Consider the following 26091-nt stretch of genomic DNA (forward strand, 5'->3'; position numbering starts at 1 on the left):
AGAACTACTAAGGAGTCAGCTTCTACACTTAAGCCTCAGTACCCGATGCAAAAATGAACACCAAAAATACATGTGTCTTTTCCCGTTCTCTTTTTCTCTTGATAGTTTAAACACAGCAAGACTAGGTATCATTATGTGGTACAAATTGCCCCTGACACTCCTGGGCAGAAAAGCTTTTGTTTCATTGGTAATTATATACAATTATTTTTTTCCTTAATCAAGAGACATTTATTGTCATCATGTTTAAATAATTCTAAGATCATTTAATAATTAAAAAATGCATATAAGAAAAGCAAAAATTAAAAATATATATACATATATAAATCTATGCTAAATGGTAATAATTTCAGGAATCAGTTTATCTCTCAGAATCACAGAATACCATGTTGGAAGGGACCTCAAGGATTAAACAATGCAAAGTTTCTTCCATCCCTGAGTTTGACAGCTTACCTATTGGATAAATCCAGTTGAGAAGGAAAGGAAAAGATGAAAAACGACAAACTAATAACTCACTCCTGCTTTATGATACTTGAATTTATTCTGTTGTTGAAAAAGAACAATTTCAAAAACATTGTAAGATGAAAATAAACCAGCCTGCTTCACTTCTCTGTGAAACTGAGATATCAAGACTAAGCATGTAATCTAGCTAAATGAAATTTCTGTAAGACACAGAAACATTTGGTGACCCTACACTGCAAAGCAGCATCTTCCTTTGGTTTGCATTCATACACTTGTGAAAAAAAGAGGGCCAGGAGGGAAAGGAAACAAGCATACACATCCTGAATTAATCAGAAGACCGAGGGAGCCACCTGCAGTTTGTAATCCTGAAACAAATACATTATGAGTTACATGGTTTTTATCTTTCTTTTTATTTCACTAAAGCAATGTGTGTAGTTTAGCTAGCACAACTATATCTGTCCTTAATGATAGGAATTCTTGCATTAAACAGAAGCTTGCTGTCTCTCACCTAACAATACAGCTGTGGTACAGGAAGTTTGACCTAAACTAAGTCCATTTGAAGCTTGTAAAAGTTTAAGTTCTCTGGTGAATATGATCTGGGCTTCTTAGCATAGCAAATTCAGATCAATTTTTTAAAAGTACTAATCCCTTTTCCTTTCGAAGTACCAAATTTAAATGAGTGCAAACATTTTTCCTTCAAGTTTAATGGTGCACTGACTTCATTCTTTGGATGCTACTTATCTCTTTACTAAGAAATAGCTGAAAAATAGGATAAACAGAACTTTTTTCTCACCACTAAAAATGTTTCATTACGTCAAGCAAAAAGGAAGGGCTGATAAAGAATGATGCCTATTTCATGCTGTCATTTCTCAGTCAAGAATAACTGTAAATATAAGCTTTGCAATATTCAGTTGAACACTGCAGAGGTAGAATCAATCTTGAAATATTACATCACTTTGATGGCAAAATAAAAACTTTAAAACTGCGTTTAATGCATGCAAACTTAATTATTTCAGTGAGAACTTCAAAGCTAAACCATACATTCTGATCAGACAAAAAACACTACCTGCTTCAGCAGACCATCTTTTCACAGAGATGGTAAAAAATAATAAAATTCATGGCAGAAGGACATACGTGTTAACAATGAGGACAAAGAGAAGGAACAAAAGTCAACTGACTTACAGTGAAACTAGCCTTCTTGTCTTTCTTTCTCCCTCTCCTCAATATCTGGCACACATGTTAAGAGAAAGAATTTGTTACACTAAAAATTTTTTAAAAGCTGCAGAATTCACAACATCCTTTAAGAATGACTGGTTTTACAGAGAAAAAAAAATTACACCTATTTTCTTCAGGAGATCAAAAATCAGCCTGCTTTATATCAGATGTAGAACACAAAAAACAGCTTGAAAATGCTCTCCCTGACTAGATGATTCGGTAGTCAGTTCTATATTCCCTTCTTGCATAAAGGTACCTTGGCACAACTGAAATTAGAAGGTACAAAACGTTCAAAAGACAGAAGAAATTGCAAACATTTAATGGCTCCAGTAGCAGCAAAGAGCCTCAAAGAAAATCTACTGAAGGCTGCACATGTGTGTTCCACATGTGAACATCTGCATGATATTGACGAGTGAGATTACACTGTTTACTTGCACATGGATATTAGAGAATTAACATGTTAATAGTATCAACAAACTGTACTCAAAGCAGAAGGATTGCTTTAATTCAAGCCTAATAAAAATATACTAAGGATACTGCATCTTCCTAATTTTTATGATATAATTTTTCAACTCACATTAAAAAATTAAATACAGACATTAATATCTTCCATATTGCTGTCCTACTATAAAGCATTTTGGGGAAGAAGAATAATTTCAAATACTGAAGTATGTAAAGTTGTTCAAATTTTTGGTCATGTTTTCTAAACAATGGAAAATATAAATTTAAGGTCTAATGAGGTGCTCTTGTGAATGCTGTAAGCAAGGGAAAATAAAAGCTAAAGTGGATGGGAATAGTAGCCCGCCTACATTCTGGCCTGTAATTTATTACTCCAAGAAAACTGACATTTAGACCTCAAATGCCATGTATCCACATAAAGCAGGTGGCAACCCAAGACTACTGCGGCTTAAGTTTCAATAATTCACTTTAATTAGAATGTAGTCATCCAAGCACTTTAAGGCAGAGAAAAATAATATACAGAAACTTTACCAGAAATGGGAAGCCTTGATAAGCTACCACAATCAATAAATGCAAACAAAAGATGCTAGTCAATCATCTACTAGCAGGAAAAAAAAAAAATCTTTTAGTTTTTGTGGGATCAAGGCACCCTCAGAAAGTTTGCCAATCACACCGAGCTGTGTGGTGAGGTCAACACGCTGGAGGGAAGGGATGGGCCATCCAGACGGACCTGGACAGGCTGGAGAGGTGGGACCCGTGTGAACCTCATGGAGTTCAACATGGGCAAGTGCGAGGTCCTGCACATGGGTCAGGGCAATCCAAGCACAAATACAGGCTGGGTGAGGAGAGAACTGAGAACAGATCTGGGGAGAAGGACTGGGGGTATTAGTGGGTATTAGTGGGTGGAAAACTGAGCCAGCAATGTGTGCTCACAGCTCAGAAAGCCAACTGTGTCCTGGGTTGTATCAAGAGCAGTGTGGCCACAGGGCAAGGGAGGGGATTCTCCCCCTCTATTCCACTCTGGTGAGACACACCCCCCCTGCAGTGCTGTGTCTAGCTCTGGGGCCCCCAACATCAGAAGGACACAGAACTGCTCAAGCGGGTCCAGAGGAGGCCACAAAGATGCTCAGGTAGATGGAGCACCTCTCTGTGAGGACAGGCTGAGAGAGCTGGGGTTCAGCTGGAGAAATGAAGGCTCCGGGGAGAGCTTAGAGCAGCCTGCCAGTAGTTAAAGGGGTCCCTACAAGAAAACTGGAGAGGGACTTTTTACAAGGGCATGGAATAATAGGACAAGAGCTAATGGCTTTAAACTGACAGGGGGCAGATTTATACTAGATATAAGGAAGAAATTCTTCCCTGTGAGGGTGCTAAGACCCTGGCACAGGTTGTCCAGAGAGGCTGTGGCTGCCCCCTCCCTGGAAGGGTTCAAGGCCAGGTTGGACGGGGCTTTGGGCAACCTGGTCTGGTGGAAGGTGTCCCTGCCCGTGGCAGGGGGGTTGGGACTGGATGGTCTTTGAGATCCCTTCCAACCTAAACCATTCTAAGATAATAAGTATTTTGCCAAGAAGCTAGAACAACCCCAAGACCTATAAGGAGAAAAATCTCCACTGTAAGATTGTACAACTTGTGGTGAAGAACTCAAGATCGTGATGACTTGTTGCAATGCCATTTGACCTTCAATCTTCAGGGGGACACAGGATGGATGAGCATTATATCATGCACTGCTTTTTTCTGATAAGAAGTTTATGTTTGAGTGTTAGTATCAACATACCTGGAATAATGGTGTTTGTTCTATTTTGATTAGACTTAACACAAAGTATAATTCAGTGCTGAAGTCTCTGTATAAGGTCTGTACACTTTTTGATGAAAACACTGAGTGCAACACCTGTATAATCTATCATACCACCTATGTACAGTAACTGCCAGTATTCTACCTTCATCTATTTTGGAGCCAGTCCCTCGCTATTTCCAAAAATTTTAAAAAGAAGATTTACATTCTAATGTTTACAATAAGCTCATGTAGATAAGCATTGTTATCTGCTTACACTTCTGCACAAGTACAGTTTTCTGAACTGTTTATAGTCTAACCTTTATAGCCTAAAAAGAAACTATCATCTTCAAATATGCATTATTAATAATGTTGACATCATCTTATGTTAGTTAGATATAGTTAGTGTTATGTAAACATCACCCTTTTCTTAACCTCATCATGTCATATGTTGTGTCCTCCTCAAAAGTAATGTCTCCCTGGATTGATCTTCAGCTAATATGATACGCTTGTTATGCTCTTTCTAAAATTTTTCCAACCACCTTTTCACACTGCTTTCACTTGACCATTTCAACCCTCCTCCTCCTCAACCAAGAAAACAAGTTCAGACACAAAAATCCTGGCACTGACCCAAAACATGAACAAATTAAAGTTAAATTTTAATCCTAGCAACATTTTACTAGTTTTTCCATAATTACTAGTATTTTAAAACTGAGCTACAGACGAGTCCTAACATTTGTTCAGAGGGAGATATCAAAGGTAGCGCTGGACAGTCAGCTAAGCTTTTCTATTGTGATTACAAAACCAAGACCATATTAAATAAGTTATTTGACATATTTTATATTGTTACATTATATATATAAAACCCTGAATGTTTTGTTCAATTATAGTTTACATGCAAGCTAGTATTTTCTCTTGTCCTCTCTCACTCAAAAGCCCATAATGTGGAAAATACAACTCGGCTGTTAAAACCTTACTTCAATTTTGAAAATGTATCAAAATGATTGTTAAATTGTTTTTTAAAAGTCTAATCATAAAGAAGCAACAGAACCCTGATCGAGAAGTTTTCCCTTGGGGTAAGTTGGATGGATAATGAATTCTGTACTGGAACAATCCCAGTAGTTACAGACTATTATGTACTAATTACTACCTTTACAGATCTACTGTACACATAATTAATTTCTTCAGAGCACCACTATCATTCTTGACTGGCAAAATACACAACCTAAATTACAAGAGCTAGAAATTAACATGATCCTTTAGGGAGAAGGCATTAACTTGCTTTGTAGTGTTTTGCAATTAGACTATCAATCAAACAGTGAAAAGTGATTTTGATAGCAGCAGGCCTGATACATTGAGTATTGGCACTTTATTACAAAGTTAGCTGAGGCCCCAAGCATATGATGTATCGCAACTTATCTACAAAGCCAGGACATTTCAATCTTTTACTTTTACCTGCTAGAAGACAGTTCATCACACAATTGTATATGTATTTGACATTCAAAAAATTAAACAACAACATAGGGAGTTTTTGAGATCATATTCCACAAAGCACCAGAGATCACCCTGCTACTAATGCTGTTCTTTTCCCTTACACTGGCAACCAAAGAGAAAATTCTATGTCAATTAAGGGACAAACCCAGAGTTTAGAAAAAGAATGTTCTAGCTGCATAACATAACAGGACGTGTTTAAAATGTTTTAAGATACACTGTTAGTTCAGTTCTTCCCAAGAACACTAAAACTGTAAAAACTTTTATTTAGTTTTTGGGTTTTTTAAAGACATTCTACAAAAACACACACCTACACACCCCCAACCCTGTCAAAAAGCAGTAGCCAAAGCTTCTGGAGAAAGATAACCATTCTGGATTAATATATTAATAATAAATTCTTGTTCAACTTCATAATAACATTTCCCTCACTAGAAAACTACTATTATGCATTTAACCAAAAATGCCTAACTTTTTTAGTTATAGAATTTTGCTAGTCAGACCATCTGAAGACATTAACAAGAAGGCATTTCTAGCTGACAATGCACCTCGTGACTTCACTATGTATTAACAGAAATTAATGATTTAAGATCACATAATAGACTCACAAGGACAAGATGCATTTATCTGATCACTTGGATGTCCTCTCTTCAGTTATTAAGAAATACTGCAGGGTTCATACTATGTCACCCAGCTAAGAAGGATTATTCATTCCGTTTCACATTTTCTTTATACTCCATAAAACAGAAAGGATTTTTTTTTTAATTAAGCAAATATGTGATCACACATAGCTCAGAATTGATCATACAGGTTTCAAAAAGGTAAAAACCTCACTATGTAAAGGTTATCCTACTTGTTAACAAAGACCTTGTTTGAAGAGACTGTTGCTTGCAGGTAAGATTTAACTGCTTTAAAAATAATAAGATAGGGTTGAGCTAACAATACCTCAATAGAACTCCTTCCTCTTGCTATTTAAATATCAAAACACAAATCAATCCATGCTAACATTATTTTGCCAACCAAATACTACTGAGCCTGAAATTTTCATGTCGTGACTCAAAAACTGTAAAACGATGATGCATGTTTTCACCAGCAAAATCACTGCTTTCACTTTAAAGCAACACATGATTCGCCACATAAAATTCTGGATAATATCAGATACTCTCTTAGAATTAACAAGGTCAAAAGAAAACAAGTTACTGATTGAAAACTAATACCATCTCTGCAATTTTTCTCTGTGCATCTAGACAAGGAAATACGCAACTAAGTGTTTCGTTGCCACCTACACTACAGTAATTGTCCCACATTTTAATAGCAGCCAACTCATTAATGACCACCACAGTTGTCCATTCATCTTCAAGTGTCCCTGATCTAGATTATTATTTACTTGCCAAAAATGGTCCGTGAGACCATAACCATTGTTTCCATCTCTGCATCTGGAAGCACAATTCCAAGCTCAAACCACTCAGCTAAAATCTTTAATGAAAATTTGAAGCCTTGGAGTCTATTTATGAGAGGTTCTTAAAAGGTATTCAGATTGTCTGTATTCCTCTTGAAGACAAGTGGAGACTATCCTTCCATACTGTACTGAGACAGTGATAATTAGATCTCAGTTAACTTGGTTCAAACTCCAAGATCTCGAAATCCTGTTAAATCTTTTTTATGTTTCCATTGCTCCCTGTACAACAGATATTTTCATAGCTGTGCTCAGTAACTGATTTCACAGGCTAAATACAGCAGTTTAACTGTTAGGACTGATTTGAACCTAAATAAATACATACTACATATTCACTGGGCACCAATATTAAATATCTAATGTTACAGTAGCAAGTACAGATTTAACCTTAAGCATACATCTAAAGAGAAAATTAAGATCTAAGTCTATTTGATTTAAATTATTTTACCAGTCAGGGACCACTCCTTGTTGTTCCTGGTGCTCTGTGATTAAACATTCTTATATTTCACAAGCAGGTAACTGATCAATGTGCTAATTCATTAACTAATGAAAACGTCTGTGCTTCAGACATGTCTTATGACTTACGCACACATACACACACACTGTTGGTCTCCACAAGTACCACTTGCCTGCAGCGTTGGCTGCCTTCCTTGAAAACAGGCAGCACATAGTTTATTGACAACCAACATTAAATTATTATTGCAGTATCTTAAAACAAAACAAAAGTTAAATAAAGAAAACCCCCAAAGTTTCATTTTCACTGTGCCAGAGAATCATGCGTAAAATTCAGAGGTTTAATTAAAGTTCAGTGCTGCGACCTATATGAAATTACAAATTTTTGATAAGTGTGTATGCTATCATTTGTTTTACTTCGGTTACTATTCCCACTGTCATTCCAAATGCCATGAAATACAAGATACTAAACACTAAATCATCACAAATTGCTTTTGACAATTGTCAGTTTTCTTCCACTCATCCATTTATTTGTTTTACATGCTGACTGTGCTCTTGAGAGGATATAAAATGCATTTCTATTGGTCTTTCTATCATTCTCCTGTAATATATTAGGAGACCACACCAATAAACAGGACTAAAGCAGGAGAGTAATTTGATTCTACATTATGCTTGAAATAAGTATTTTTGGGCTTAATGAGCTGCCTGTGGCTGTTAAGGCAAAAGGTAAGGAAGAACTGTAAATATCAGTTAATGCTTCCCTTTGCAGATAGCAGCTGCAGAAAAAAGTTGCTTGTGGAATGCAATTGTTTGAACCTGTACTGCAACTAAATGCTCTGAGACTCTTCTTGACTTTTAGTATGTTTTCAAGTTTTAAGAAAAAGTTGAACTCAAAGACAGACAACGACTTTCTCTACTAGATAGGCAAATAAGATTTTATTATCCTGGATAATATGTAGTAACATATTTAACTTTGGGTCTTCCCATCCTTTTTTATGATGCGTTATTTTCTAAAACCATTAACTGAAAACACCCTAAGGAAGAACACGAAAAGTATCTGCAAGGCTCTATCACCTCAGTAAGCTATTTTGAGAATTTCTGTTGTTCAAAGTTTTGGAACTGCACAACTATGTCAACAACCATTTGTTCTCATATGAAACCGACAGCTATGTCAAAATTTCAGGAGCTTTTTTTTCCGCATTTTTAATGAAGAAGCTTTTCAGGAATTCAGAAGCATTTCTTCAGGGTTTTGATAAAAGAATTCAGCTGAAGGCAGAAGCCTGTCATCTTCATTAAGAAGGGTCTCACTCCGTTGTGTTATCTGCTTCTAGGGGATCTCTCACTTAAAGGTTTTCCTGTCTTGCTAACACATTAAAAGCAGTGATCATTTTAACCTCACTGCAATGCTATGAACCAAGAATCTATTAAACTTCAATACAGAAAAACTGTTAAATTATTGCAGATGATGGTTTTGTATTACTGTGTGTAATATCTGAACTTTTAAAGCAGAAAGTGGGAAGCATTGTAATAGCAGAATACTAATGGCTACAATTCAGTGACTACTGAAAAGAGCATGAGCTCTCAGTGAGAATGCTGTATATTTATCTTATGAAAAACACAGCTATGACTAACTCTTTGAAGGGTTTTCAAAAGAGCACTGAAAAAGACATATTCAAAAATAACTCAAGGAATCTACTCAAGAAATGGTTCAGGAAAGTTATGGTCCTCTGAGACACCTTCCTCAAGCACAGTTCACTTTTCAAACACTGTATTAGTATAAACCCCAGCTCTTGTTCCTCAAATTCAGACAACAGCCACAAACCTCTATGTGCAAAACAACTTAATTCTGAAATAACAAGATCCTCAAGTAAATAATAGAAGTGAGAACATTCTGGTGGTTTGAATTAAAACAGAAGACTCCCTATGGTCAAAATACAAAGCATCACATGAATTGTTAATTCTCCAAGACAAAAACTTAAAAAAACAAACCACCACAAAACTGCAGCACAAAAATGCTTACAGTCAGTACACTCACGCGCTTCAAAATCTTACATGAGTGTTTGATTATTTATATTTGGCCTATAAACACTAGATACATCTGACTCCATCCACAGTCAAGAACTGCACTCCCCAAAGTATATTGTATTCCAAAAAGATCTGTAGATATATCAGGCATTAATTATTTCAGTATCTACCACTTATTGGACTCTAATTTGTTGGGCTTCCTCATTAGCTCCTGAGTAAGTTATTATTGAACCGTATTTCAACAGTGCTTGCTGCTTTTCAGTGCTTGAAACAAATTATGGGTAAATGGCCACATATGAAATACAGATCAATTGACCATTACCCATGGATAATAATGAAAAGACTTGAGGAGGCTGTGTGCAGCTTCAGAAGTACTCAAATACCATCCGAAAGCTATGAAGAGCTGAGAATGGTGTTAAAGTATCAAAATCATAACCAATATTCAGTTGGTAAGTAACTGCATTCCCAACTGAAGACATAAATATTATCATCATAGCTCCTAGTGAAAAAATTAAGTGCTTGAGAAATTAATGTGGGGTTTTTTTCCATCTAAAACCAACAGCAGAAGAGCTATTTACGTGACATACTGAGCAACCACAGTTACGCTTGACAGAAAGCTCCAGCACAGCTTTTATTCTCGCTGCATTGTTCTCTCTAGTAGTCAAACAGACCCATTTCACACAGTGTTCCCTCAAAAATAGATAGACTATCTGACACTTTCCCATGGTATTATGGTAACAGTGAACGTGCACTCACACATTCAATTCCTTGAAAACTAACTTACCTCATTAACTGTGTTGTTACTGTCAACCATGAAACTGTATTGGGGAGGGGGGCTTTGTCCTTTTCAGATTACACAACACAAATTGAAATACCAATTAAAGGAGCATATTTAAAGACTTTCATTTTTTTCTTAAGTGAGAGCTGCACATAGTATTCCAAAAAGAAACAAAAAAGTAAAAGAAAGAGAAAAAGAAGCAAAGGACACTGACACAAGAACTTGGAAAAGAATGATGGTTTCAACCCACATATGCCAGAATCATGACGAGGTGTATTAAACAGTTGTGATTTTGTGATTGAAGTGCATATTGTAATTGTTACATTCTAAGTCTTACTTGTACTTGCAGAGGATTTTGATTTAGCAGAGTGATATAAGTCAACTTGTTACACAACAAACATTCCACATGTGGAATATCTAAAAGAACCTGACAACTTATAGTTCCTGCAGTTAGGAGTAGTAATGCAGATAAGCATGATTTTAGGATTAGGGTTTAATTATAATTTAATTTGAAAAAAACTCTTTATCTGTCTGCAACATACCCTGCACTTTTAAGAGGTATTATTACAAAAGATTCCTCCCCTCATGCTCTAAAGTGAGGGAGGAGTAATTCTTGTAATAGACTGCCATGCTTAATAAAAACATACATTTTAAATGATCTTCCTGCTATAAAACCATTATATGAATTCCATGGTATTGCACAAAGTATAAAAGAGACTGTCATTGCATAGTTTTAAACTTAATAAGAATATTACGAAGTAAAAGAACGTACCTTTCATTTGTGTTCCAAAGGTAAGAGCCAATTTTGCAAACAGTTCTGGATCTTCAAATTTATCTTCTTCTGCTTTTACCCAAAAGCTGTTTTCTGCTATCTCTTGAGGTTCAATCTGAAACAAAACCCAGCATTTCCAAAGTTATTAATGAGTATTTTCATTAACCAAGTTAAAGCCAATACTACTAGCCTTCTGTTGTAATTGGACTAAATTGAATTTAGGTATGTTCCAGGTATTATGTTCTCTTAAAGATGCTTCCTGAACAAAACATAATCAGATGAACTGCCTTCTATCAACACAATGATTTTTATTACATTTCTCCCGTTCAACAAGTTTTCCAAACAAGCTTGATAATATATTAGCATCTGGGTTTGAAAGTGTTCCATTTTTCTCTTGAGTACTTTATGGACAGTTCCCAAATTCTTCACCACTGATACGCATTCCTGCTACTTGATAACTGTAAAAGAAATAGTCTCTCTTACACTGCCAGAGTACGGAATACCTTATTGCCAAATGATATGTCAATGTAGACCTTTGAGGGATTCAGTATTAAGTCTGTAGGAAGAATTTTAAGTATCATAAATAATTTTATACTCAATATCACTTTTTTAATATCGTTTCCCTGTTTCAAATGCAAGCACAGGTTTCATTACAGTACCTTATCCAACACTGGCTATGTTAAAATAAGTAGTACTCTGCAACACAGAAGCTGAAAGCCAATTTTACTCTTCACATATGATTCAGAAAGGCTATTTTGTTTTCAAAATGTGTTCATCTTCTAGTTTTTAAAGCCTTATCAATTCTTGTTTTCAAGTTTGTTTATATGCGGATTCTTTTTCAAGGGCTATTTAACTTCAAGATGTTATGCAGGAACTTTATCAATACTATACTTACTATATGATCAATTTGTTAATGTGTGGTTGCTTTACCACCAACTGCAGGTAAGTCATCTTTTAAAACCACCTTAATCCAACACTAATGGTGAAGACAGATACAACAAAAGGCACTAAATTAAACAGTAAGAATTTTATTCCCAAACTGATGGCTCCCTAAAAGTGATGATCAAATAGACTTCCCTCTCTTTCAGTATGCAGGAGATGTTTGGCACTGTTCCCAGAGCACTTAAGCAAAATGTCCATCTGCAGTTACTTTCCATTGTCATACACAGCGTACAGATGTATGTTTTGTAATTTATTTCTATCAACACATAAACATAATTGATTACAATGAAATTGGCTGCAATGACAAATACCTATTATAAACTAAAAAGCTTATTCTTCTGTATGTTTATGGAACAGCAGTCTGAGTACATTTCACAGTCACAAAAATAGTGCAACTGACTCTAGATGCAGATACTACTTAACAAGGACCACTCAGTGTAGAAAGCCTAAGCTACATGTATGGCAGGAATTCTTCCCTGCTTAAGTGAGATGCCTAAATAAATGAAAAAGATAAAGGAACTGTAGGAGAGAAACTATCCTAACCAGACAAAGCAATGGCAAGTCCAAGATGAACAGCAGCTTCAGGACAGAATGATATTGTCAATGGCATGTAAGTTCTCTTCCCCCACTTAGAAAAATTGGCAAAATATGTCTGTGATAAAACCTGTATTTTATAAGGAAAAAAAGTCCAGATGGAAATACCCAAACAGATACAAGTGGTTAATATAAAAATCTGTAAGTCAAAGATCGTAAGAGATGCTAACTGAAATAACAGCCACAAAATGTTTTCTCCAAAGCCCAGGTGGAAATGCATTTCCAAAACATTAGAGCTCCATTTCAAAAGAAATAAAAATAGTTAAAAAAAAAAAAATCCAGAAAATTGTATGATAGAAGCTTTCAAGAGAGGTATCTTCTAAACAGGAAGACAAGGGCAATCAGTGGTAAACTATCTTCAACAGACAATAAACATTTCATAGGAGGGGAAGTGACCTCTTTTATATAAGGGTTTTAATGGTTACAAAATTTAATAATTCAAATTATTCATAAAAGTAAATGAACTAAAAGGGCTTTTATATGACTAGATTAATTTCAAAGGAAAAAACCACCTCAAGTCTCTGGATTCCAACACTTGGTAATGCCATATTCCTCAAAGTAAAACACGAGCATCTTTTCCAGTATGGCATCCCAAACATTCTTGTTTCTTTTTAATAATACAGCTAGGCTACTTAAAAAAGTTCCTTTTTTCTTCTAAAATAAAAAAAAAAAAAAAAAAATAAATTGGTGTGACTGGCAGGAGGTTAAAGATACTTTGTAAAGATGTTTTAAGAAAACAGCAGGACTATACAATTCCTTTTAAATTCAGAATCATTGAAGTTAATATTTATTGTCAAAAATTTTTTTATTTTTCTCTAAGTGCACTGAAAATTATATGTAAATAAAGAAAGGAAACCCCTCACCAATTTCATTTTGCTGCACTCACTACAGTTACTTTTAATATTACCCTCAGCTACAATTCTCTCTATAAAGGGGCCTGAAGTCTTCAGCACTGTCATACTGTAGCACTAAGAATGCACACTGATGCCTGTTGTTAGATACACATTCAGATTGTTTTGGTATGTCTCCAAATATTTTTAACTCCAGTGGCAAAATAATAAAATTACGTTAATAAGCATTAATTTTTCTGGTAAAATAAACTATAACTTGACAGGCCATGCTTTTCCACATTGGTTTTACCTCAACCTTCTAGATTCCTCCTTCTACAGTTAGTGGGATTAACCATTCATGATACTGCTCTTATGGATAGTACTCCTAAGACAGAGCCATTTCACTGCTCAACACTTCAGAACTCAGAGGAACACAAAACCTAAGCTTACTTCTTATTGAGAGAAACAATTAAGATCACTTATTCAAAAATATCAGAGGACAGTTTAGTTCCTCTTCCAACAGTAAACTTCTTGACATTACAAGTTCTTGAATAGTTTTGCTTTAAGAGGTGAAGGTATATATTCAGAAATGAATCAAAGCATCCTACACTGAATGACCTGAAAAACCCCACAGGAAAAAAGAGAATCATTTCCAAACTGTCCAGTGCTGTTGCCCTAAAACCACCCATCCTCAAATACACTTAAAACCAAGATTCCATTTTGTCTGACGGAGTAGATCAGCTATGTAAGAACTCAATAGACATATGATCCTGTGTCCTAGCAATAGTATGAAGTCAACAAAGGACTGTTAATGCTATGCAATGATGTGATTCATTTCACAGGCTTCATATTGAGAAGATAGAGCATCTTCAGCCAGGAGCAACATCTGGCATCCCATGTATTCCAGGTCCATCCAGGACAACATGATAACATCCAACTTGACAGAAAGATGTGTATCTATATCCTTATGAATTTCCCAATAGTTTTACCAGCTGTGAAACATCCTGAAAAAACCTGCACTGTTTCAGAGCGTGATTTAAATTACAAGTTCAACAGTTGCTCAATGTTAAATTGCAACTTATGGTCAGCAATGACCATCTGTAGCCACTTATCAGCTTACTTTCATCAGCAATGATGATTTTACTAAGTTCTTGGTACCAACATATTATTGAAATATAATATGGTTTTCAAGGAAAGTGTCAGACACCAGGCTAGTAGTACAAAGATTTAGTATCTTGACGAAGTAGTAGCAGATACCCATTCAAACTACACTGAAGTCCAAGCTAGAGCTCAAACCAGATAGTGTGCAATATATGAAGGTCCTCCTTTGATTTGCCTTGATGATTTGGCGATCTATGTATTTTTATCCTAGGGCAAACCTCAACTCATCTATTGCATTTTATACCCTTAAACTGCCAGTCACAAGCTGCCTTTAAGATGTGATGGTTTAGCGCTGATGATTGATGCAATTATCTAATAATCCAAATTTACTTCCTTTATACAGAAGTAACAGTGACTATACTGATTAAAAAGGTGTTTAAAAGCCACACGTATGCAAACACATACCTGGATACTTGCCTGACTTATCTTGTCAAAGTGACCAATTATACTGGGAGACAAGTAATAACTAGTAGCTGCTCTTACAGGTTAGTTTGCAAATCAGAGATTGTGCTTGCAGTTTACTGCTCAAGTAAATGCTTATCCCTTAAGGTGTTATAAAAATTGAAATTTGATTAAATATAACCACGTTAAGACTGTGCAGATGCTCACTTTCACTGAAAGTTAACGGTGTCTAAACATCCCACTTGAGCAGCCCCAAAGCTCCTCCCAGTGGCCACAACTCTGCCCTAGCACATCACTGGTTTGAAACGACCAACAAACACCTCAGATTAATAACCTACAGGTACCACTGTAGCACAGATACCAGCATTCTCTGAACTTACAACTACATTAGACATGACGACCTTAGAAGGTTTTGATGTGAGACAACATACTGTTATCTATGCTTGAAAACTGCTCTAAAACTAGTCCTAATAGATTGGATAGACACATGCAACTTACTGCAAAGCCACAACTCATGTTCATGTCACCTCACAGAATGATGCCCCATCTTTTCATTGGGGACATCCCCGTTTTTCACTCTGCTCTGACAGACCAACAATACAAGCAACTCTCTACAGAGCTGTGAAATTCAGTGAGTAGTCAACCCACCGATCATACTCCACATACCTCAGAGGAGTCACAGATCTATGTCCCCTCAGATCTAGCCTCAGGACAAGGCCTTAAGACAAACACAGCAGTCACCTACTGCCACCTCCTGCTGCCATCACATAAATCCACTGAGCTTAGTGAACATTCTCTGAAAGCTCTCATGGGAAGATATCTATCACTCAGCCATGTGCAACCCAAAGACCTTTTTAAAAGATTTTTGTACTAGAGCTACGTTAGCTCCCTGCGATACCCATATGTCAAACACCCAACGCAAAATTCTGTCAACAGGAATCTCATTTTTAAATTCATTTTATTATACTTTATCAACTGTATTTTTTTAAGTAAAGGGGAGGAACATCAGCTTCATAACTCTTAAGAGCCATGGCTTTAACTCAAGTTTACTATCAAACCACATATTGCTAAAGCAAGTGCAGTAATAATTTTACACACTAGATAGCTAAATATTCACTCCAGTAAAAATGTCTTCAATGCTTACAATAAAAACTGATGTCTAACAACACCACTGCCTTTAGAAGCTTCTGATCAGTTTTGCAACTGTATTAACAGGGTAAACACCTGCCTTTCTCAGAGAAAGAAAAACAGTAAGTTTTGTAGTACAACTAACATTGACAGGCAGGTAAGGCAATGAAATTCCAATTTCCTTTCAAACTTCCTGAAGATATCACAAAACCAAAAGAAATGTGAACGTGAAATACTGGAATAAATTTCTTGATCAGATGCTTTAATTTACAGTAAATTTATGTGTTTATTCAGAGGATTTATCTTAAAATAATTCTTGACCTCATGTCAGGACATCTGCCCTTAAACAGAAAATTTCAGTAGTTTAAGATTGTACACTAACTGTTGTGGTAAGTATAGAGTTAATTCTTTTAATTAGGAAAAATTGTTTTGCCAATGCTTTCCCACCCTTGTCTTTTTAAGCTAGCCAAATTTCTAAGTTTCATGGAAGACTTTTAAAATGAAACTAGATAATCCTATGAATTGCCACCACAGTAGTTTCACTCATAGTTCATTTTTAAAAGAAATAGAAGGCATAACCAGAGCAATCATGAACTGTTCTGTCAAGAAGGTATCAAAGATAAAAATTACAGTCTCTGTAAGCCTGATCCGCTTTCAACCTGTAAGCAAGCAAAAAAAACCCTCATAAACCACATAATTTGTGGCTCCCACAGCCTGCTTAACCCAGAGAAGGCAAAACTAGTTACGCTTTGCATTGTCTTCCAAAATACCATATGCCTATTCATACCAAGTTTTATTGCAATTTATACCTAGAGACTCAAGTAAAACCTCTTAACACATCTCCTTTCAACATCCTTTCTTATGTCTCACACAACTACTTCTATTAAACAGTCTTCCTAACTGTTTTCCACTCAATTGTCTGCTTCAAGATGCATTTCCCCGATCTTAAAACCCAGCATTACTTCAACTAACTCAACCTTTTGCTACAAAAAGGAGTAACATGATTTATCAACTAAACATTTCAATTGTTTGTTAATTTAAATGTGCTTTAAAGAAGAAATTTTACCTCTGAAGTGTTCACTTAGCAAGTCAAATATCAATCACAGCTGAAAACATGTAGAACTTAATTCTACACAAAATCAGCCAAAATTGAGAACTGTTAGCTACAGGTATCCCTAGAACATGGGGTGTTATGGGCTCCTGGCAGCATTAAACACTTGGAGCTTACCCCATAGCATAAAGTGTCTTTGAAAACAAACTAAATCACATCACACCATCAAAAATGTTTGGGATCAAGACTGGAATGAATTTCCCAAACACAAGTACTATAACAATCTAATATAAAACCTAGGACATTAAAACCTTCTTCCTCAAAAGCCACTTTTCATCAATGGGAACAAACACAAACATTGTAATACCTTTGACCAGTTGATTCTCTTCATTGAAACTTCCAGCTTATACTTTTTCTTCTCCTTCATCCCATGTGGTAATGCTGGTATGACCGGAAAGGGAGCAAAAGGAACACCTCCAAGACCTGGTGGCATTGGAGGCCCACCAAAAGGCGGTGGTGGAGGAGGTGGTGCTCCACCAGGTAGCGGAGGAGGTGGAGGAGGTCCTGCTCCACCAGGCAGAGGAGGCGGTGGAGGTATTGCTGCTCCACCAGGCAGAGGAGGTGGCGGAGGTATTACTGCTCCACCAGGCAACGGAGGAGGTGGAGGTATTGCTGCTCCACCAGGCAACGGAGGAGGTGGAGGTATTGCTGCTCCACCAGGTAGGGGAGGCGGTGGAGGTATTACTACTCCACCAGGTAGGGGAGGGGGCGGAGGAGGTGGTATATTCTCACTTGGTAGGGTTGGAGGTAACGATGCTCCTTCTGTCAGCTGACCTGTCAGGCCAGGCCCCTGAAATACAAAAAGAGGAGTTCTTTTCATTGGGGTGCAGAGAAGGTTTAATATGAATCTGAACCAACTAGGAGGTCTTGTAGTCAACTGTACCTCAAGAAAGTGAGAAATTCAACCATTCGCCTATTTAAATGAGAAGCAATAACAATAGATTATGCCATGTACCATAAAACTGCCAAGTAAACTGAATAACCTAGCATTTTTATAAAAACAAATTGTTTCCATTTTAAAGAAAATTTAATAGTAGCAGTAACATTTAAGTGAACAGAACAGCATTTTATTTCTTACCAATGCACAAAACATTTATCCCACTTAGGATATCCTGGCAAGCTGGGGCATCGGGGATGGTAGTAACCACACTGAATTTTAACAGCAATTATCTGCTGCTGGAGAATTTTCCACAGAAATCACTGAAGCAGCTATTGCAGTGCAAGAGGTTAGTTAGGACCACAGTTGTTCATAATTATCGTGACATCTTGTTTGGGGGAGGCGGTGGGAAGCACACAACAATCATGCTTTCCTTTGTATCCATCTGCAGTTATCTCTGCAGTGATAAGAGCAGCAATTTCACTACCCATTCTAATAAGTTGTAAAATGAACAATGAAGAGAAACAGCATGTTAAACCATTACAGAGGTTTCTGTGGTGATAACATGATCCTAGCCTATTAGAAATTCCTCAGAGATTTTTGTCCTTCAAAACTATCTGTTAAAAAGCAGCATCAGAAGCTATGCACAAACCACCACATAAGCTCATATTCTATTTCCTCTACTAATTATTTTTTACAAAATCATTATGTAATATAGGCTGTTTATTTAATCTGATCTGCATACTATTTCCCTATGCAATTATTTACTGTTTCTAGTATAAAGGAAGCAAGTTTGTCTCAAAAAACAAAAAATCAGAGAAAAATCTGAGTGAGTCTAAAAGTAAATGCCACAATATACTGTATGGGGAACATAACACTACACAGAAAAGGCACAGATACTAGAAAGCTAATGTGTATGACTTCTAATTGTACTGTCATTGTGAATGAGCAATAATGTCTGGATAATCTGAACAGTGTTAGAATCAATATAACAGGGTTAATAATCAATTAGACTAAAAATACATTTTTGGCTTTGCACAAGGCATGTGTTTCTTTGGCCCACAAACTACTACACAAGTTGTAATGCAACAATGGGTGAACTCATTAAAACAGACTGTCACATTTCAGTGTAACATTGTCTTGCAGATATTTGTAACAAACATTAAAATTGGCAAGAATGAAGTATGAACAGAAGTGTCTGTCTGAAAAAAAATTAAGAAACCATAAGGCACCGCAGGTTACAAGAATGCCTTGTATTGATAGCAAAGAACACAGTGAACAGCAACCCAGCTGTTAAATGCAACATAAAATTCCAACATTATGATGAGAAGGCTGGTGCTCTGGTAAGGCTATAGGACAACTTGTCAGCAGAAGACCAGCATCCTGAAAGCAGGATGATAGCAACCAGGTTATAGCACATCACATGTGATTCTTCCTTTCAATATCCAAATAGGAAGTGAGACCATTAAGATACCCACAATAAGGAAAAAAAGGCAACACACAGACCTTGCGCCAAGCTTTGAAGGAGTAGGAAATAAGCCAGGCTGACACACACACACACACACACACAAAATCATTGGTTTGACCATCAAACCATGCTGGTTCCTAAAAAGTATAAAAGATCTGTCTAAAACCCAATTCATTATCATTAAACAAAAGAAACCCAAGACATGTTGTGAGGGCTCAACATGCGGCATTTCTTGTCCTCTCTGCTTCACCAGTGATCCTGGACAGATAACTTGGAGATACAGTTTTGGTGCCTCTGAGTAAAATTCATGAGGAAATGAATGCAATTGAAACCAGCTTTGTTGAAATTAAGTATCACCTTCATTTCCATAAGATCTTGCATTTTTTGTTATACTTATCTATGGGACTCTATAAAGTTAACGTAATATTCATTTTAGAAATGGCTACAGTCAGTTATCCAGAGTTCAAAAAAAATTATTATCTGTTGCATGCACATGCTAAAAGTTATGTATATGGTGCATGCATAGGTATCACGATTTCCACCTTTGCAATTCAAGTAAAAAGTTTTCTGAAACAAACACTTTCTGTGAAACATACAGAAGTAGTAATGTTAAAGCATAAACAAGTACTTGGAGAAATAAAAACAAACTCAGGTTGGATTCAAACTTTTCATAGCCTATGGAAATTTTTTCCTCAATAAAGCAAGTATCTGTGACAGATGTTGAATATACTACTATTTAAAACAAACGTTACTTCCAGTAACTATCCTTAGTAGTTTATGCTGGCTGAGAATTAAACCAATATAACTAAATTCATACATTTTAAAGTCTGTAGACCATACATTCCTGGGTAATTTCTTTTAATTATTAAAAAAAATTCAACTACGAAACTTACTGTGATTTAGTTTTATTACCTGGGTTCGTAGCTGTTTGATTTCTGTTTCAAGTTCTTTGATTTTCTCTTCTCGTTTCTGAAGCTCTGCTTGTGCCTCTTGTCGAGCTGTGAACTCTTCATCAAACTGTAATGATTAACCAACACATAAGTGTTTGCCCATGTCCAGAGTAGATACTATCACAAATTCTTTGAACAGTATCACAACTAGAGCAATAGATGCACTTTTCACTTCTCTTTTTCTTTTTTTTTTTTTTTTCTTTAAAAAAAAGGCATTTTCCCCAATATGTTCTTCTAGTACCATGTAATTTGTTCCACCATTAAGTCATGACACAGAACCACTAAGATACAGGTATACAGTACAGCTGAAAGTTCAACAGGTCGTTCCCCCCTACCCCCCACAGAACACTGCACACTTCTCAAACTAAACTAGAGAAAACATCCCACACAGGTGCTTAAATCTGAAGAGAGACGTGTGCAGCTTCACCGGTATCATCCGTAAAATAATTTAAGAAAGGAAGTACCCAAATAAGTCAGTGATCCCTTTAGTCTTGATGTCCCCATTTAAAACGTTAAGTCCAGTTTACACCATGACTGTGAGAAATTTGGTGTGTATTTTCAACCGGCTACTGTTTGCTAGGCTTAAGAGATTATCAGCATCTTTCAAAGCTTCTGTAACTCACTCACCCATAAGGCAAAGCAACTTACCACTAGGACTAACATGTGTTGACTGTCACTAACAAAGTACCTTATGATAAAGAACTCTGCCAGGAAAGCATCACAACAACTTGCTTTCTATAAAGACACCATAGCTCCTCTTAAAAATGCCTCCACATTTAATATCAAAGAGAAAAAAATTAATGACAGCATTCAAGTCTTGAAATTTGAAAGTTGTAATCATTGTGATCAAGAACATGTACTGCCTTTGAGTACTGCCTTTGGGCCTGCAAAAGGCTTCTTGGACCAGATCAAACATCAAGATTTTTAATATGTTTAATACACAACCACATAGTATATGAACTTTAGTACTACTGCAGCTAATATAAAACATTCAGCATTTCAAATCCTTAGACAGGAGGTGATGAGCTGAGATTAACAAATTAGCCAGTAACATAATCTAAGAAATAGAGATTGAAGTAACCTGAGAAAACACATTGTAGCAAGATACTTTCAATACAAACAACAATAGTAATAAAGTAGAAGTGTGAATTTCTTTAAAAACACACCTCCTCCTCCAAAAAAAAAAAAAATTACAAGAAACATACCAAGCTGGAATTCTTACCACAAAAATAATTTTAAATTACCTAACCTCTCCTAAATTTAGTGATAAATGAAAACTGCCCATCACCAAAATAGGACCTACTTATCAAGTTCCTAATAAAAGAGTACTGAACCAGAAGAATAAATGTTAGCAAAACTGGTTCCAAAACGCTCTTTAAGATTACTAAACATGAATAGTAAGGAAATAAATTACTCTCCTACATAACATAATAATTTACTATGGGCATTATAGAGAAATAAAGCAGTATTTTAATGTTAGCATCTCTACGCATAAAGAGCCAAGAAAAATCCCAAACCCAGAGAGCTATTACATGTAAAAATATCCTGCCTGTAAGATACACTATTTACCAGTTTTCACTAAATTTCTACCATGAAACAAGCCTACACTGTTCCTATCAGGCTTCTGCTCCATACCTTAAAAAGAGTGATGATTAGGACTTACCTTTCTGGAAAATTCTGCTGCTTTCTTTTCACTCTCTTCTACTTTAGCTTTGTCTGCACAAGCATCTGGAATTTAAATAAGATACAACACAAGTCACGTAAAATGTGTCACAGCTCTGAGGTGCTTTCCAATCCTACTTACTCTATGACCCCCATGACACAAAAACTAAATTAAAAATACAATCACTAGATTACTCTGACATTTGGTGAATTATTTTGATGGGCAAAAATCTATAAATATATAAAAAAATTTGATAAGGACACATGACCAAGGAAGCTGAATCATCATAGTTTTTCTGTGTCTGACAGATCTCTGTTTACATGCCCTTCTCTCTTATATGAATCTACTACTATATTAGAGATGAAGAAAGGATCTTTACATTATTATGAAATAATAGTTACTTCTGAGGTTTCAAATCACAAATCCTCCTTTCCAGATTAGGAATCCAAAATCAAGCATTTCCTTATTTCACTAAAATTATTTCTTAGGCAAGGAGAATTTGGACAGAGTGTGAAACACAGATTTCTTCACTCAATAATACAAATTACTGCTATTGACTTTTCATGCAGTGTAAAACTCTAAGCATGTTATAAGACAGGTAAACACAGGTAACTATATATTATAAATAGGATCTGGCATGGAAAGACGAACCAGTTGTCACTAAAACTAGTAGGTCAATGGAAACAGAAGGAAAGGTGAGGTAGAATTAAGTGGTCACACTGATAGATTGTTAAGTGAACAGAAAGATGCAGAAATACTTCTTAGATATGCAGGATACCTTTGAGGAAGCAGTTTTCTCCCCCCCCCCCCTTTGCTTCTTTTGTCACATCACCAAAAAAACATTTTCCAAAAATAATGTGTTCTCCAAAAGCAATTACTTCCCCCTATGAAATATTTAGTCCAGAGATGTCATTGTATTTCATGAGTAGAATCTACCCTAGAAATCTTAAGAAAAGCATAAAACACCTCTAAATGCTGAGAACTGCCATTTACATCATACAGTATTTATTCAGCTGCTTCATTCCCATGTGATATGAATATCCACAGTCCCACAATGCTTTAACTGATAAATTTATCTTAAACTAACTTTAAATACTTGGAAAATATTACAGAAAATACTCTTAGAATGAACCACATAACAATTATAAATCCACTATCAAGTAATGCTAATGTACATTTTGTACATTTTGAAATTTCTAACAGACCTGACGTTATGAATGAGCAATTTTTAGTTATTAGGACTATCATATTCAGATATAAGTCAAGATAAATTTGGGGATACAAGCTTCATCAATGTCATTTCATTAAAGGCTGAAGAGTTTGATCTGGCCTTCTCCACAAATACACCTACTTACAGAAAACTAAAAAAAATTTCAGACAGTCAATTTAAGTCTAGATAGAAAAACACGAAGAATGTTCACTTCAGTAAAACAAGGTAGAAATGCTTATAGTATACAAACCAATAAGATGAGTAAAATCCACATCCATTCTTCCTCTACATTTAAAATCTGGGTCTGTGCCACTGGAGTGCAATACTATTTGTGATACGCATTCTTCTATTATCTTGTAATACTGAGGTCTAAAAAAGAATTCATTGTAGAAGATAATAAGATCATGAACTATCATTTACGCAAGATGGAGGGGGGGGAAAAAAGAGAAAACCAACTCAATATATGCATTACAAAATTGTCAGTAAAACAATCAAGTTCATGGACTTATTTGTATTCTGGCTACTAAAGCACTGTTGATAGATTCTCAGAAATATATCTGAAAAAGTTCAAGACCCCACAAAATACTGTGCACTTTTCATTTATCCTTTGTCAGACAGTAATCAATATACAACACCTATACAATTTTCAATATACACTATAAGAATTATTTAGCACATTCGCAACACAACAAATTCTATCATTGGCAACAGTACCAGTATTCAACTACTTCGAAAATGAGTTACCATTTGTTTGATATACATCTCTACAAAACATCAGGAACCTCTAAGATTAGGGGGTTCTGTGCTCAAAATTATTAGTTCTTACCAGTACAAGGTATTACATCTCAATTTCACATAGCATTTAGCTCTCAAAGTTGGACAACCCTCAAAATTTAAAATTATGATATTCCTAAGTTTAAATTTTAAAAAAGTTATAAAAATCAAAGATTTCTCCAGCTACATTTTGCTTAATTTTATCATTTGCATATAAATTGTTGATATCATCCCATTACAACAAAAGAATTAGTTCTTAAAACAAGATTTTGCACGTGGTGCTTCGACACTGCTAAGACACCATGAGGTGCACATAAGATAAGCTTACATTGAAAATAGAAGGTACAAGACCCTAGGGAAGTATTTTTGATTACTAGTTATACAACTAACTTGCCAGTTCTTTGAATTCATGAACCTATGAAACTTGAATGAAGGAAAAAGAACTCAACGAGTTAAGAGATTTTGGGATGAGAGTGCTAGAATAAGGTTCAAATCTTTGAAATAGCATCATTATATTTAACAAGTTATCTTCAGTATTAACATTGAGGAGAAAGACAACGCATCAGTTACAGCACAACTTCTCATGTACAATTATGAGCTACTCAGGGTCTTGATTTCTATCCTTCCCCCAATCCTCTCCAAAATAAGTCAAACGTAACAGCTGACACTTACCGGATATAGTAATCACTCCTAATGAGAAGGAAATGTTGGAGAATCGACAGGAAGTAATTTTCAGAAGAAGTGTCTTTCAACATATTATACAGCAGATGAAATACTTCATTCACATCAGTGCAAACATTGTTAAAGAAATACAATGACTTTAAAAAAAAAACAAAACACCGAAAACCACCACAACACACCTAAACAGCAAACAAAACCCCACCACATCCTACACCCAAAACACAAATAAAACCCAAAAAAAAAACCAATCCACAACACAAAACACCCACCCCAGTTGCCTAGATGTTCATATTGTTGAACTACTATCCTTATTAGCAAATCTCCTTTTTCCACTGAGATTATCCACAGAAACTGCCCCCTGTTTAACAATTAAGATGTTTCATTACTACTCAGAAAAATTCTACTACATACTTATTATAGACTCCTGTAAACATATTTCACACAAAACTTTCATTTTTATTCTGAAGTAAGCCAGGCTATTGGCTTAGACACACTATAGTCAATCATTTTAATTTCTTGAAAGAAGAAAATTACATATAATTACCTGTTCTGTAATGCAACAACACTACTTCTTAGTTATTTTATACTCCTCTCATTGGTGGCATAAATCTTCCACTGCTGCTAAAGTACCAGCTACTACTCTTAAACTGCAAGCAACTGTTCTGAACTTACATAACTTTAAATTTCCTGCTTCTTCACAACTAGGTAAGACATGCACCTTTAGTGCTTCAAAACTTACTATAAACTTTGTTATCAAAACTCATTTTTTCTTCAAGCTTACAATCTTCTATGGGTATAACTTTATATCTTCATGTATTACAAGCCCAAGTTTAGGTTAGTAGATATTTTTTATGAAAAATTAAATCAGTTCCCAATGACTTATATTTCACATGCAAATTTAAGGACTAATTTTCTAAAAAAAAAATGTAAGGAAAAACAAGCGGAAAGAAACCAACTTGAGAAAGTCCCCAACAAGATATGCCAGTGTGACAAATGAACTGCATGTAGAGCATTCCAACTTACGTTTCATAACATTATTAAACAAGGCAACAAGTTGTAACACCATTCTATAAAGGATATTCCATTTCAGCTCTGATATCATTGAGACGATGTGACAGTTCAATTAAGTCTTCTTCTTTGTTCTCATCAAACACTTTCAGCTGAATATCAAGCTCTTCATTATCCTTATCTTTCAAGCCCTATTTTTCAAGGCATAGTAGATCTTATTTTTCCCTTTTTTAAAGCAAGATTTCCCCCCCCCTTCAAAGATTATATCATTACAAAATATAAAACGTTAGCATTTGGTAACTCTGTGTCTGGGGTTTTTTATTATAATTACACAGCTGAGAGAAATTAAGACAAACTTGCAGTGAATATAGCAGGTATGGGCTGCAGAACAAATATGAAGCCTTCTAATTTAGTTGAGT

At 35.6% G+C, this 26091-nt stretch overlaps 1 protein-coding gene across 1 annotated transcript in view; it reads right to left on the reverse strand.

Moving 5' to 3' along the window:
* The window catches only part of DIAPH2 (diaphanous related formin 2), a 179276-nt gene that overhangs the window by 127956 nt on the left and 25229 nt on the right, over positions 1 to 26091 (reverse strand). The window contains exons 12-18 of the mRNA XM_026848817.1: positions 25745 to 25863; positions 24656 to 24772; positions 23460 to 23578; positions 22000 to 22064; positions 20299 to 20403; positions 17349 to 17831; positions 10874 to 10988 (exon numbers count right to left, since the gene is read on the reverse strand). Coding sequence (XP_026704618.1) covers positions 10874 to 10988; positions 17349 to 17831; positions 20299 to 20403; positions 22000 to 22064; positions 23460 to 23578; positions 24656 to 24772; positions 25745 to 25863 — 1123 coding nt within the window. The remainder of the gene's footprint in view (positions 1 to 10873; positions 10989 to 17348; positions 17832 to 20298; positions 20404 to 21999; positions 22065 to 23459; positions 23579 to 24655; positions 24773 to 25744; positions 25864 to 26091) is intronic.

The sequence above is a fragment of the Athene cunicularia genome, assembly GCF_003259725.1.
Source record: "Athene cunicularia isolate RWA chromosome 4 unlocalized genomic scaffold, athCun1 chr4_part3, whole genome shotgun sequence".
Lineage (NCBI taxonomy): Eukaryota > Metazoa > Chordata > Aves > Strigiformes > Strigidae > Athene > Athene cunicularia.